The sequence below is a fragment of the Amphiprion ocellaris genome, chromosome 1 (assembly GCF_022539595.1).
Source record: "Amphiprion ocellaris isolate individual 3 ecotype Okinawa chromosome 1, ASM2253959v1, whole genome shotgun sequence".
NCBI lineage: Eukaryota > Metazoa > Chordata > Actinopteri > Pomacentridae > Amphiprion > Amphiprion ocellaris.
The window spans coordinates 9,467,245-9,479,902 of NC_072766.1; the positions used below are offsets into that span (position 1 = coordinate 9,467,245).

Consider the following 12,658-nt stretch of genomic DNA (forward strand, 5'->3'; position numbering starts at 1 on the left):
GAGATGAGATTATTTATGGCATTAAGAGAGCATGAAATGGAATCGGCGGGGGCTTGTAGTTGGTGCTCTTCCTCAATCCTGATCTCAACTTTAAACTAGAGATCAGAAGTGATCTGAAAGACTCCGAGTAAATCACGACGCATCTGTGTCTTTTTGTAGTACAAAGGAGGGGGAAAGAATGATTTATGTTATGCAGCGTATTACACAGGGGTAAAGGGAATGTAGGCTACAACATTCGCTACATGACAGTCAATTAACAGTTTTCAGGCTCTGTATTGGCAGACAGACGTCTCCATTGGACTTTCTATAATCTGAAGTAAAGCAACACTACAGACTCAATGCCTGGAATAGCTCTTTTTTTAAAATATGTAATTATTTCTTTTACTTTTGCTCACAAATTTAAGAAGATTATTGGTCCACTAGACACCTTACAACACTGAAATGCTCATATATTTATGAAATGTTGCTAAAGTCAGCTAAGAGTAGATTTAAGATACTTAAAATAGGAATTGTTGTTTTGGAGTGACTGAAAAATATCATTGCTTATAATGAATAGCAGGATGTCTCAGGTGGTAGTGCACACTACAAAAAAAAAACAAAACAAAAAAAACAAACGTGATTTTCTTTTTAAAACAATAATAATAAAATGGTAAAATCACATATTTACATGTTAACCATTAGATAAGAACTGTAAATAACATCCACATCAAAAATTTGTAATGGTAATTGATTCTCCTCCAACGTATAGCTGTAAAATTACACATTTTTTAAACTATATATCAGCAAAACAACGTAAATATCTTGCAGCTATTTGTTATTATTTGAAAAAAATACATATATCAAAAGCTGAAAAATGCTCAATCTTTTTGAACTACAGATTTCTGCAGAATTTTGGTAAATTACAGATAATATCTCGTAAAATTTCCTGTAAAAAGAAAAACATTAATACACATGTTGATTGTAAAGCAAACGAACAAAAATAAATAAATAAACAAAAAACAGGCCAAAACTGTATATAACGTCCACATCAAAAATAATTAAAAAAAATAAATAAATAGTAATTCCCTCTTTTAGAGTGTTTGTCACCATCAAAACAAACAGTTTTTAGGTGTTTAAACCAATTAATAATATTTAAAATTTTAATATATTTTATATTTATTTCTATTTAGATTTTATTATCATTTTCCATTATTATTTTTTTTTTTTACAGTTTTTGACAATACACTATTTTACTATTTTTTTTAATACATTGTTTTCCAGAATTTTTAAATTTTTTTTACAATGCTGGTTGATGCCTCAATCCCACACTCCTCCAATCCACATGTCAAGACACTGAACCTTCTGCCACTGGTATTAGTGAGTTTGATGAGTGAACGAGACAATCGTAAAAACAGACCATAGCAAAAAGAGCCATAGAGGTGCAGCACATCTGACACCAGCTGAACCAATATGTAGCTTCACAAGTGACTATTACATTTGGTACAATGTTAAATTTCTCTTTTCTTTAATAAAACTTAGGGATGTAAATGATAAAAATAAAGCTGGCAGTGATTTTGCTCGTTGTTACTCTCCATGTAGCTTCATCATCTGTCACTGGTACAAACCGGTTTTATACATTTGGTGGATTTTACATCTAATGTTCCCTCAGAGTTTGATATATACACGACAACGTGAAGGTTTCTATCCAGATAGATCTTATGTGTGTGTTTGAACTGAGCAACACAGTGCAGCTTATTTTTCCATTTGTGAAGGCAGAGACCAGAAAAGTGAAAAACGCCAAGACTTCGAACTGACTTTGGTCGTGTTGTTTCCAGGTCATCGGCCGTGAAAGCACAACAACACTGGAGCTGTGATCCGGGGATTTTAACACAACCTCAACATGACCCAAAGTTAAAACTGCATCCACTGGCGGCTACGGTTCTCCACTCCTACTAAGCAGAAAGCGAGACGAGCAACAAGGTTTGGACTCATTAACTCGAGCCTGCATTAGTGCTCCATCATTTAGTTAACTCGAACTAAGCATCATTTAATCCCATTATCTCAATAACACAGCAAATCATTTTATTTGCTTTTTGTTTAATCAAACAGGTTTAAGACTTATTACAGCAAGCTGCAATTTCTGATACTGGCTGTGAATGAAAACGTAAACTGGTCTAAGACTGCTTGAGTTTACTCAGCTGCATTCGGTCCTAACAAGGAAGAACATCGTGTCCCCGCCACTGTAAGAAAAGACTCCTTCTCAGGTGTTATTGTGCTGTTTGCAGTTGTCAAATTGGCAGCTGAATGTGGGCGTTCAGAGGACACTCACCACAAGAGAAAGCGGCCTCTTCCATGACACCACCCCAATGAGTCCAGAGAGCAGAACCTGGGAGACAAAACCCAAAACAGATGCGGTTAGAGGTGAATGATACCGACAAGTGTACGAAAACGCAGCGTATATTTCATAAATTATGATTCTGCAACTGCACTGAAAAGATATTGCTCATTTTTGCTCATGCGAAAGAAATTGTGAACAACCACCGACAGTCTTATCATATCACTGAAATTATGACAGCAACAATGGTCAAAACTGCCTATTTAGTGCTTAAAAAGACTAATTTCACTTAAATCTACACAGACACGACAGAAAAACACACCTCGAAGAACAGTTAATCTATAGAAACACAAAAAAGACTTCCAATATTGAATTAGCATCTTCTCTGACACACATAATGATTCAAAAGATCATCTTTGACAGAATGAGTTGCGTAATACAGGTGGGAGGTTTTTTTGCTCTTATTTAGCGATTCTGTGACCAGCTGCCACCAGATTTATCACCCATGTTTCACTGTGGCTGTGGATTTCTTCGTCATCATGTATTCACAAGCTCACTCCTCCACAGATTATTTTCCCTTTTAGCTGGGAGGAAATGAACAATGTGATCCTGTAGTTTGAAGTGGTTAATTAAAGAAAACGGAGCTTTTCCAGCCCTGCATTGTGCATAAGTGTGATGTCGCAGAAGAATTTGAATTTTAAAAGCTATTCTAATGTGTTTCCAGTTTCTTAAAAGGGTGACTCACTCCTTTCACAAGATGGGAAACTGCACTTACATCTCATTTCATTAGGCTGCTGCCAGTGATTGAAATGAGCTGTAAAGGCTGCTGACGGTCAACAATCTGACTTCAGGATGTCCTGGTTTTATTTATTTGGTAATTTCTTTAAAAGGTGTCATATGGTGCCCATTTCTAACTAATTAATGAAAATCTTGCATGTCCCCAGAATGTGTCTTTCAGTTTGTCAGCTCAAAATTTCTGGAAAATTATCTTTGGATTGTTGGGTTTTCTGTTTCTGTTTTCTATTTCTAAATTTGTAAGGTCTGTACTTTACTATGCTAAGCGCTATGAGATGACATATGTTGTGATTCTGAGCTCTATAAAGAATTTAATTGAAAATTTATGGAAAAAAATTTACAGTTTAAGGTCTGGTTTTATCCCTGTTGTAAACAGGCAGTTTCAGTGTCTGTAGCTTTAAATACAATTGAGCTGCTGCTATTCACGCCCCCTTCAGGAAGAAGACTCTCTCTGCATTTGTGATTGATGGCAGACAGCACAACAGCGGACTGGACATGGATTTGAATGACATGTAAGACGAGGATTTTATGTCGCTTCTAACTTTCTGAGTGATCATTTGACATGTAGATATTGCTGAATTCACAGTTCAGCCGTTGTGTTTAACTCGTGTGTGTTGACTTAGAAAACACTGTGGTTCTAAAATCTGTATGATTGCTGGTGAACATGTACTATTTATGGACCGCGTTTTATTTATGATTTCATATTTACTCAGAAAATATGTAAATGAGAACAGCTTTATTGGGAATTCGCCTGTATTAACATACAGTATATATGAACACAGAGAGCAGAAGCAAACAGATGTAAACACCAGCTGATTTTAGCTTGCACAGGAGCAATATAGTCACCATTAAAACGCAGTAACCCACACACTCTTTGTTTATTGGTTTCAAATTGCTCCTAAAGTTTCCACTGTCTCGAAACCAGCAATTCCCACACACATGCAATCAAAGCTAATGGTAACATTAGCCACATTGGCTACACGTCACATTAACACCAAGGATTTACCTGTTGTTGTAGGGACACTGCCATTAAAAATAAAGTAACTCAATGGAGCCACAGTTCCTCTGACGCTGTAAGTGTATAAAGACTCTTTTGTTCATTCTTGCAGCCAACAGTAAAACATTTGTCGTGCTTTACATTATTATACACTACAAATAATCCATGTAAAATTCATTGATTTGGTTTTCCATTCACAGCAAAGATCGGGGTAGGAATGTTGTGAGATTTTGACTCTATGAAATGCACAAGAGGGAAATCTGATGAGGAATAATGCTCAAAAGCAGATACTGTTTTTCCAGCAGCTATATATTAAACTGTATTTGGCCTGTTTTCTATGAGTTTTAAGCAGATATTTGCTTTCATTTATGTAGTTTCTAAAGAGCCACAGTTTGCTGGAGTCTACTCCAACATGGACTGGTTATAAGAGTTTCAATATAAAGTAAGAAAACTATCACTAGGAGTAACTCTCAGCTAATTTCTTTAAAGAGATTATTCTTCTAGGAGAAATGAATTACCAAAACATCAGATTTCAACACAAAATAAAGCTATTTGTGCTGCTTTTAACCAAAGCTGAATTCTCTCTGGAGGGCTGCTACAAACTACATGTGTGTCTTTTCTTTTTGGGGACTTGTTGAAAATGCAGCATCTTGTGTTACTACCATGGCGACTTCATCAAGTTGTCTCCCAGGACTTACTGGAGCTCTCGGTTTCTCCATTACATCTGATTTGCGTTTAGACTTTGTGCTCCATCTACCTGGAACCGGTTACCCTGAAGCTGCCTTGGCTGCAATGAAACAATTCAAGCTATTGTGCTGTGATGTCTGTGTTTCCCTCCAGTATGTATTACTCCCATCTGTTACTGATGTGTCTGTTTGAGTTAAACCCAAGTAATTTTGCCTCAGACTTTTTAAATGAGATGTCTGATGAAATTAAGATATAAAGAAATAAGAACACCTCTTGGATTTCTCTGTGTGGGGTGTGGTGTTGCATTTTTACAGTGTGCGCGACTGTATGTGTGAATCTGCGTATCACTGAGATGTGTGTGAACAAAGGGTACTCATAGCCTCCAGCACTCGATTCCTCCTTGGTCTCTTTCGCTGCCTTTCAACCTTCTTCACCCTCCATTAAACACCAACATGCTCTCTCCATTCCCCCCTACATCACGCTCTGCTCCCTCCTTCTCTCCACTCACTTTCTTGATATTCACCCTTTCTCGTCGAGCTTTACCATCTTTCCCTTTCCAATTTCTCCCCGTATCACACTCCATCTCTGTATTTCTTGCTCCTGCTCTGCGCCCACACAGTCACACTATATTTCGGCACTTACACACCCACTTTCACTGCGCTCCATCCAGCTTTTTCTCATTTCTCGTTCCCTCTCCATCTTGTTCCACTTTCTAGTCAATCATCCACTTCTTCACTCACCTTGATACCCACAGGACCTGGCAAATGGGATGTCAATATTTCATTTGAGCTCACATGCTCACAAGCCGGCAAAGAGAAACCGAGATTAAAAGGCTAAAAGTCTGTTTCTTAAATATGAATTTAAGATGATAAACAAATCTAAGGAGAAAAGCAAAACCTATGCAGTATTAAATGTGTAGTTTGATTATGCCTCAGCAAAATAAAGCTCAATTATGTAAAAGCTATTAAAAAGCATGAAAAGCATTTTTATCTTCTGGAATGCGTCATTGCAAGAGTATGACCTTTGAAATAGTTCTTGGCCAATGATACTGTTTGCACTGATGCACAGGATACCAGCTATATAAGACTTTCTATGCTACTAATATGATAAATTCGTGGCTTTAAAAAGATTAAACAATATACAAATCATGATTTAATTGTATATATTTAGTAGCTACATGATTCAGATTTCAAACCAGAGGCTAAGAATGACTTCTTACTTACTTACTTACTTCTGACGCCTCTTTCTGCTTTTCTGGTATGTTGTTTAAAGTATTTTACACTCACTTTGTTTTTGTGAACTCTTTACAGTAGCACTCAGGCCCGTAGTGATGTTTAGACAACACCAGAATAATATCTGTAACCCCCAATGTCCACTGGGCACAATTATTTTGTCACTGCACAGCACGGTGACTGTCCAGAGACAACCTGCAGCCAACCTGTGCTGATAATATCCGTCTCTTTTATTATTCGTCTGTCTTTATATTCAGTTTTTATTACTGACAATCGACTTAAAATGATGCATTTGGATGCTGCTTTTGTTGTTCTTTTTGTGTTATCACTTCCCATCTAATGTCCCTGAAGCAGTGGGACTACAATTTTCCTTTGAGTAATATACAGTATGCAGAAAACAGAGCTATGAAACAAAGCTGACAAGCTACAAAACTTATTAAAATGAGCAAAGAACGGCCGCAAAGTAGAAACGCGGCTCCACTTTTGAAATGCGGATACTAGAAGTTTGACAGAAACTGTTAAGAGCTGCAGCCACATCCAGCGGACATCATGTGTCTCTGTGCTAATAATGTCTCTGCTGTGTCTGCTCTGCTCATTGCTGGTAGAAACTGCATCGGGCGACAGAGGCTTGTGTTACTGCAGGTATAGCATTCACCCTCGCTACACTGGTGCCAGGCACTGCGACAAGGAGTCCAGAGATGTTGTCACTTTTACAAACCTCCCCTCTCTCTCTCTCGCTCTCTCTCTCTCTTTCTGCTTGGTGTTGGCAGCAGAGAGCAAATGCTCTGCACAATCAAGGTTGAACCGAGCGACCATCAGAATGCAGCTCCTGCTTACTGATCCGACTCTTCATCGGAGATTTCCATAATTATGCAACGTGATGCAACTCATACTTTCAGGAATTTACAAGTCATGTAGACATGGATTGAAATGTCCTTTTTAATACTTTTTCTGAGTTTGTGCTCACTTGTTGAAGTGATGTGTTTTTTAAAGGATTAATCATGTATGCAGTGTTTATAATAATATCACACTTCACGGTTGGTGCCATGAAATGGGAAAACTACCAAGATCCCTGCACTGCAGGCATGTTCAGACAGACGGGGAACAATCTGGAAATGCGATCGCAAACAGGTTTCAGTTTACTCAGTGCATATACTGTACTTCATAAAAGACTCATCAAAAACAGCACACAAATCAGTTTAATGGGATAAAAATGTAGGTGTTTGGCTCAAATATCTAAACTAATGGCCTGTGTCTGGTCTATTCTGTTGTTGTGGAAGCATGGAGCAGGTTAAATGCTTTTATTTTTCCATCGTTCTGTGAGTGAAGAAAGAGATTTAGTACACCTTTCCTTCATATTATTGCAGACATCAAGGGTGCAATCAAGCATACGGCACACAAACTGATGGCTGAATGGTCACCACCACTGCAGCACAGACTGAAATGTAGGGAAGCTCTTCTCTTTTCGTCTCATCCTGACTTTTTCCCTCCACTGTGCCGTGCATGTCTGTGCACCCATGTATACATGTATGAAGGACAATGCGTGTGCTGGTGCATGTTTTTCTGAGTCTGAAATGATGGGAGAGCAGGAACCACGTGATAGCTTTGCTGGCTGTCAATCACTGGAGGCTTTTCCTCTTGACTGCTCCCAGAATCAGGATTAACATTCAATACTTAGCAGCATTAGTCAGTGAAACCTGGGCAGCACACACCCACTTACATACTGAGAAATTGCAGATGACCTTTCTAGATTTTCTTGGTTATGTTGTCTTAATATCTAAACATGTTCAAGACCAACAGACCAATCAAAAAGCAAAGAAAAGCCAAACAATGCGAGCAGGAGAAGCAGGGATGAATCAGCCAAAATGCGCTGATCCTGATAATAAGGGGGAGACCCTTAAATAAACTAAATTGGCAATCTTTCAGAGTAATGCAGCAAGACATGAAATGTATACAGTTCAGAACTGAGTCGAATGCCCTAGAAAGTATTAGTCGATTTGTATTCTGAATAATTTGTAAATCTCAAGTTGCCAAATCATTAACCAAGAAGAAATGCAATCCCAATAAACAACTCTGGAGGAGGTTTGAGCAACTGAATGCAGCATATTTCTACCCTTGAACGAACTTTTGTAAATATTTCCTTGCAGAGTGTTTTATGTAAACAGTCAAAGCCTGGAGGAAGATAACGCACACGGAATAATTTGTTCAGGAACAACAACCTTAGTCTTAATTTGGAGTTGGATCACATTTGAAGACATCTAATCTCTGATAGCTGTTAGTCAGCAGAGCGACGGCGTTCACATCATCAAGCATGTCAGCTTAAGTGACATGCAGCTGGTGGGAAACAACTTTCATACAGATGATGTGATAAAGCCAGAATTAGAAACGGAGTTAATTTTTTTTAACTTTTCGGGACCGATATGAAACTGTATTTCATATCAAGCTATAACTGCATGTCTCTGATACATGCACACAAGCAGTTTGACGAAAACGCACACGTGGAGAGTACTGGCAAGTGCAAATGGAACAGAGAGATAAAAGTGAGGCTTTGGCTTGTCACAGGACTGGATCAGAGGAGACGGTGTCACAGCCATGAAAGAATGTATTACTGCAACAGTCTGACAGAGACGACTAATACCTACCCACACACACACACACACGGATAGAAACAGAATGACTTGCAGAGGCAACGTGTCATTCGAGGCCAGCAAGACAGAAAACATTTTAAAATATAACAACGTAAAATTCCCTTTCAGAGAGGAGCGACTTATTGCAGAGTCAGTGTGAAAAGGTTGAATTGCTGGAGGACAGACAAAAGGCACATGAGCCCTGATGGATCCCCAGATGGGACGACCCCATTGAGTGTGTAGCTGTCACAGCAAATTCCAGCCACACACACGACACACATTCACAATCTATTACACAACTTCAGTACAAGAAACCTGCATTTTAGCCGCCAAGATAAAGGAAACATGGATAAGTGTCATAATATTGGTCCTAAAATCTAAAAAAATAGCATATTTAGTCAGAAATAACACACAATTTAGTTTTTATTCTCACATTATGTCTGGACTATTTCTGTCCCACATGTAAAAATTTTCCATTGAGATACATGTTTCAATTTGGGTAATAGAGGTTCTGAAACAGACTATTTCCTGGATATGTCTCTTTGAATACACTGATCATGACTGGCTGTGGGGAGACCTGCAGGGCAGAGTCAGGACACAGCGGAGGATGTTCATCTCCCAGCTGTTCTAGAGGGAGCTTCTGGGGAAAGCAAACATCTGGGTTTCTCTGCTGTGCTCTGTTTGTAACCTGACCTTGATACTAATTAGAGGAAAGCAGACAAACTTACTGATAAGAGAAAGGACGGAGCATGGAAAAAGTGGCTACTTTGGGATTTGTTTTGGTCTGTATGGACTATTTTCTGTCTTTAAAGCACCTATTGTGTCTTTAGAGAGTTTGTTTTTAGGTAGCACTATCAGTTATTACTGTTGACAAACTCACACTACTAACTCCTCATTTGCCTATAACTGGTGAAATTAATTAATATGTTTATAATTTTTTCTCTGTTCCCTTTTTTGTTTTTCTCATTGGATGGTCTTGCATCTACTATTAAGGCCTCCTCACGTGTAAGCCACAAGCTTGCTTGTTATTCCCTTCACCGTTTTTACTTACAGATACTTGCCAATGATGCAGCATTAATGGGTTTTACTGCAATCAAAGAGATGGAAGCGGTTAGTAAGTCCGTTAATGACTAACCTGTAGAGAAACAATAGCCGGCTGTATGCACTTATAAACAGATTCTGACAGTAGGTTGAACTTTGCAGAATACTGTGAAGACTATGATTCTGTATTGCCAGGAGGTAGGTTTATAGATTTCTACTCTGTTATTGTTGCTGTGGTATATATTTTTTATATTGAAGTCTTATTTTGTGTTGGTACTTCTATTTCCAAGAGAGCAAATAAACAAACTTTTGAACCAAATGTCCACTTTTGGATAATAACCAGGCCACAGTGGAGGTGTTTATGACTCCGTATTATTATCTGGAAGAAAAAGATATGCGGCTGCAGAAACTGCTATAGATTCCACCTAAATCACAGTCTTGACCTATTCTTATTCATTTATGCATGGCGCCAATCAAAGAAGCCATTACTGAGAGTGAGGGTTTAGAAAGCAGGCCGTTTCTCAAACATCATCACTGCCAAGATGGATGGAGCCGGCGCGGTTGCCACGGTAACCACGAACTGGCCATTTGCCAGGATCCATAATGATTTCCCATCAGCTGCTGCACCGAGAGGAGCAGGGACCCTCGCTGGTTCAGACAGGCTCCCGTTAGATTGCACAAGAATCCCCCCACAACCTCGGCACACAGACATATGGTGCTCGTGCTGTAGAAGCGCTGTGTTACATGGTAACGCTTAACGCTACAGACACAGCTCTCTCCAACACACACACTCCCCTGCTGGTTCAAGTGTGACAGCCCATTTTATTTCCTTTCACTTTGGCTTTACGTTGGTCAAGAGAAGGTCTCTCTACAGAATCAACGTCTCTGAGATCTTCTTGCTCTGCAGACTCTTCGTCCACAGTAATTTGTGACACAATAGATGTAAAAGACTGAGCACAGCTTTCCACAGGCTCTACTCTGTGTGAGTACTTATATCTCTGCCTTTAAGTGCAGGCATGTGTGAATTTGCAGACTACCACTGAGCAGAACACGTCCAGGGGAAACTCTCCATTCTGGCCTTTAATGAAATGAAGAGCTGCTGATTAAATGGAGGTCTATAAGGGAGCCGTTTTTTTTTTTTTTAGAAATAACATTTTGGTTTCGTTGGAGTGTGAAGTATTGATCTCATATTTTACTTCCTGTTCAGCCAGGTTTTTTTTTCTCCAATTCTCTTTCTAAAAATGCAGCAATATGGCTTCATCGTGTTAGAATGCTGATGTTAGCATTTACCTCAAAGCACCACTGGGCCCAAGCACAGCCTCAAAGAGCTGCCAGTTACTGCTGGCTGCTACATTCGATGGTTCTCACTCCAACACACAGCTTCTAGTCTGGTACAGCAGACACTGATGATGAGCCAAAACTTGATTAAAACCACTAACAGGTGATGTAAATAACTGATCACCCTTTTACAATGTTGGAAGCAGGTAAAACGGACAAGAGAAGAGATCTGAGGGCCAAATGACGGGTCAGGTCATCTCCAGAATCAGTCGCAAGGAGCTGCTGTAGCACAAATAGCTAAAAATCTAAATGCTTGCTATACTAGAAAGGTGTAAGAACATGCTGCGTATGGGGCTGTGTAGCTGCAGATTGGTCAGAGTGTCCATGCTGATCCTTGTCTCTGACCAAAAGTGCCAACAATGGGCACAAAATCAAGCTGGTAGATGCAGCACTGTTCAGCTGGGAAACCTTGAGTCCTGACATTCATGTGGATGATACTTTGGCACATACCTAAACATTACTGCAGACCATGTACACCCCTTCACTTCATGGCATCAGTATTATGTGATTGCAGCAGCCTCTTGCAGCAGGATAATACAACCTGCCACAGTGCAAGAATTGCTCAATAAAGTTTGAGTAACAAAAAGTGACAAAGAGCTCAAGGTTGTCTTCACCTCCAAACTCCCCAGATCTCAGTCCGACTGATCGTCTATGGGATGTCCTGGAACAAAGTAGGCCCCACCTCGCAACTTACAGGACAGAAAGAATCTGCAGCTAACGTTTTGGTGTCTGATACCACAGGACACCTTCAGAGGTCTTGTTAAGCCTGGGCTTTGGCAGGACACAGCTGTTTTGGTGGTACAAAGGGGACCTACACATTATCAGGCAGGTGGTTTTAATGTTGTGGTTGGTTGCTGTATATTCACATTCTTGATAATTCCATCTCCTGTCTCGTCTCTTTTTTTTTGTATCCCCCACTGAAAATCTCTTCTTGCTTCTGTTCTGGGGATTTATTGCAGTGCACTCCCTTAAATCCTGTAGTGCTGCTTAGATTCACAGAGGACCACCTTAAAAAGTGTGTAATTATTTATGCTATGAAGGCTCTAATCTCCTGAGAATCTCTGAAAGAAACTGGAAAATAACAAGCTATGTTGTTAGCAGTATCAGATTCCTACATTGGTTTAATGAAGTAACATTTCATCCCTCTGAAACACAAATCTAAACCCTGATGCCACAGACAGCTTCACAGGAGAAAAGATGAAGCTCTAAATGTGACAGTTTGAAAAGAAATCCCCTTGAGTTTCACCTTGAAGAACATTTCTTTCTTTGTGTGTGCATGGATGTACATGTACCCAAATGAAAGACAAATGAAGGTGAGCTGTAACATCAGGGGAGCTGAACTCCTAATGCTTGTGTGACAATTTCAGCTGTAACCTTCAAGTAACCCCTGCTGGACCCAAAGTGTTTCTGTACAACACTGTATGTGTGTATTTGTGTCTAAGATCATATATGACCTCTAAGTGAGCGCTACACAGGGCATGTAAAGCACTCTGCAGGGATCATGGAGTGTTTGATGCTGCTGTGCGTCTCCACAGAGCGTGTGCAGTGCAGCCTGTCTAACTGAAGTTCATGCTGACAAAGCTAACAGACGGTTACGCTTGTGTTCCTACCGTTTCAACAGCAGCAG

General features: G+C 39.5%; 1 protein-coding gene across 2 annotated transcripts in view; it reads right to left on the reverse strand.

Moving 5' to 3' along the window:
- Positions 1-12,658, reverse strand: part of fam189a1 (family with sequence similarity 189 member A1) — a 100,197-nt gene that overhangs the window by 51,080 nt on the left and 36,459 nt on the right. For both annotated transcript variants that reach the window (XM_055011105.1, XM_055011109.1), the window contains exon 2: positions 2,309-2,365. In XM_055011105.1, the coding sequence (XP_054867080.1) occupies positions 2,309-2,365 (57 nt within the window). The remainder of the gene's footprint in view (positions 1-2,308; positions 2,366-12,658) is intronic.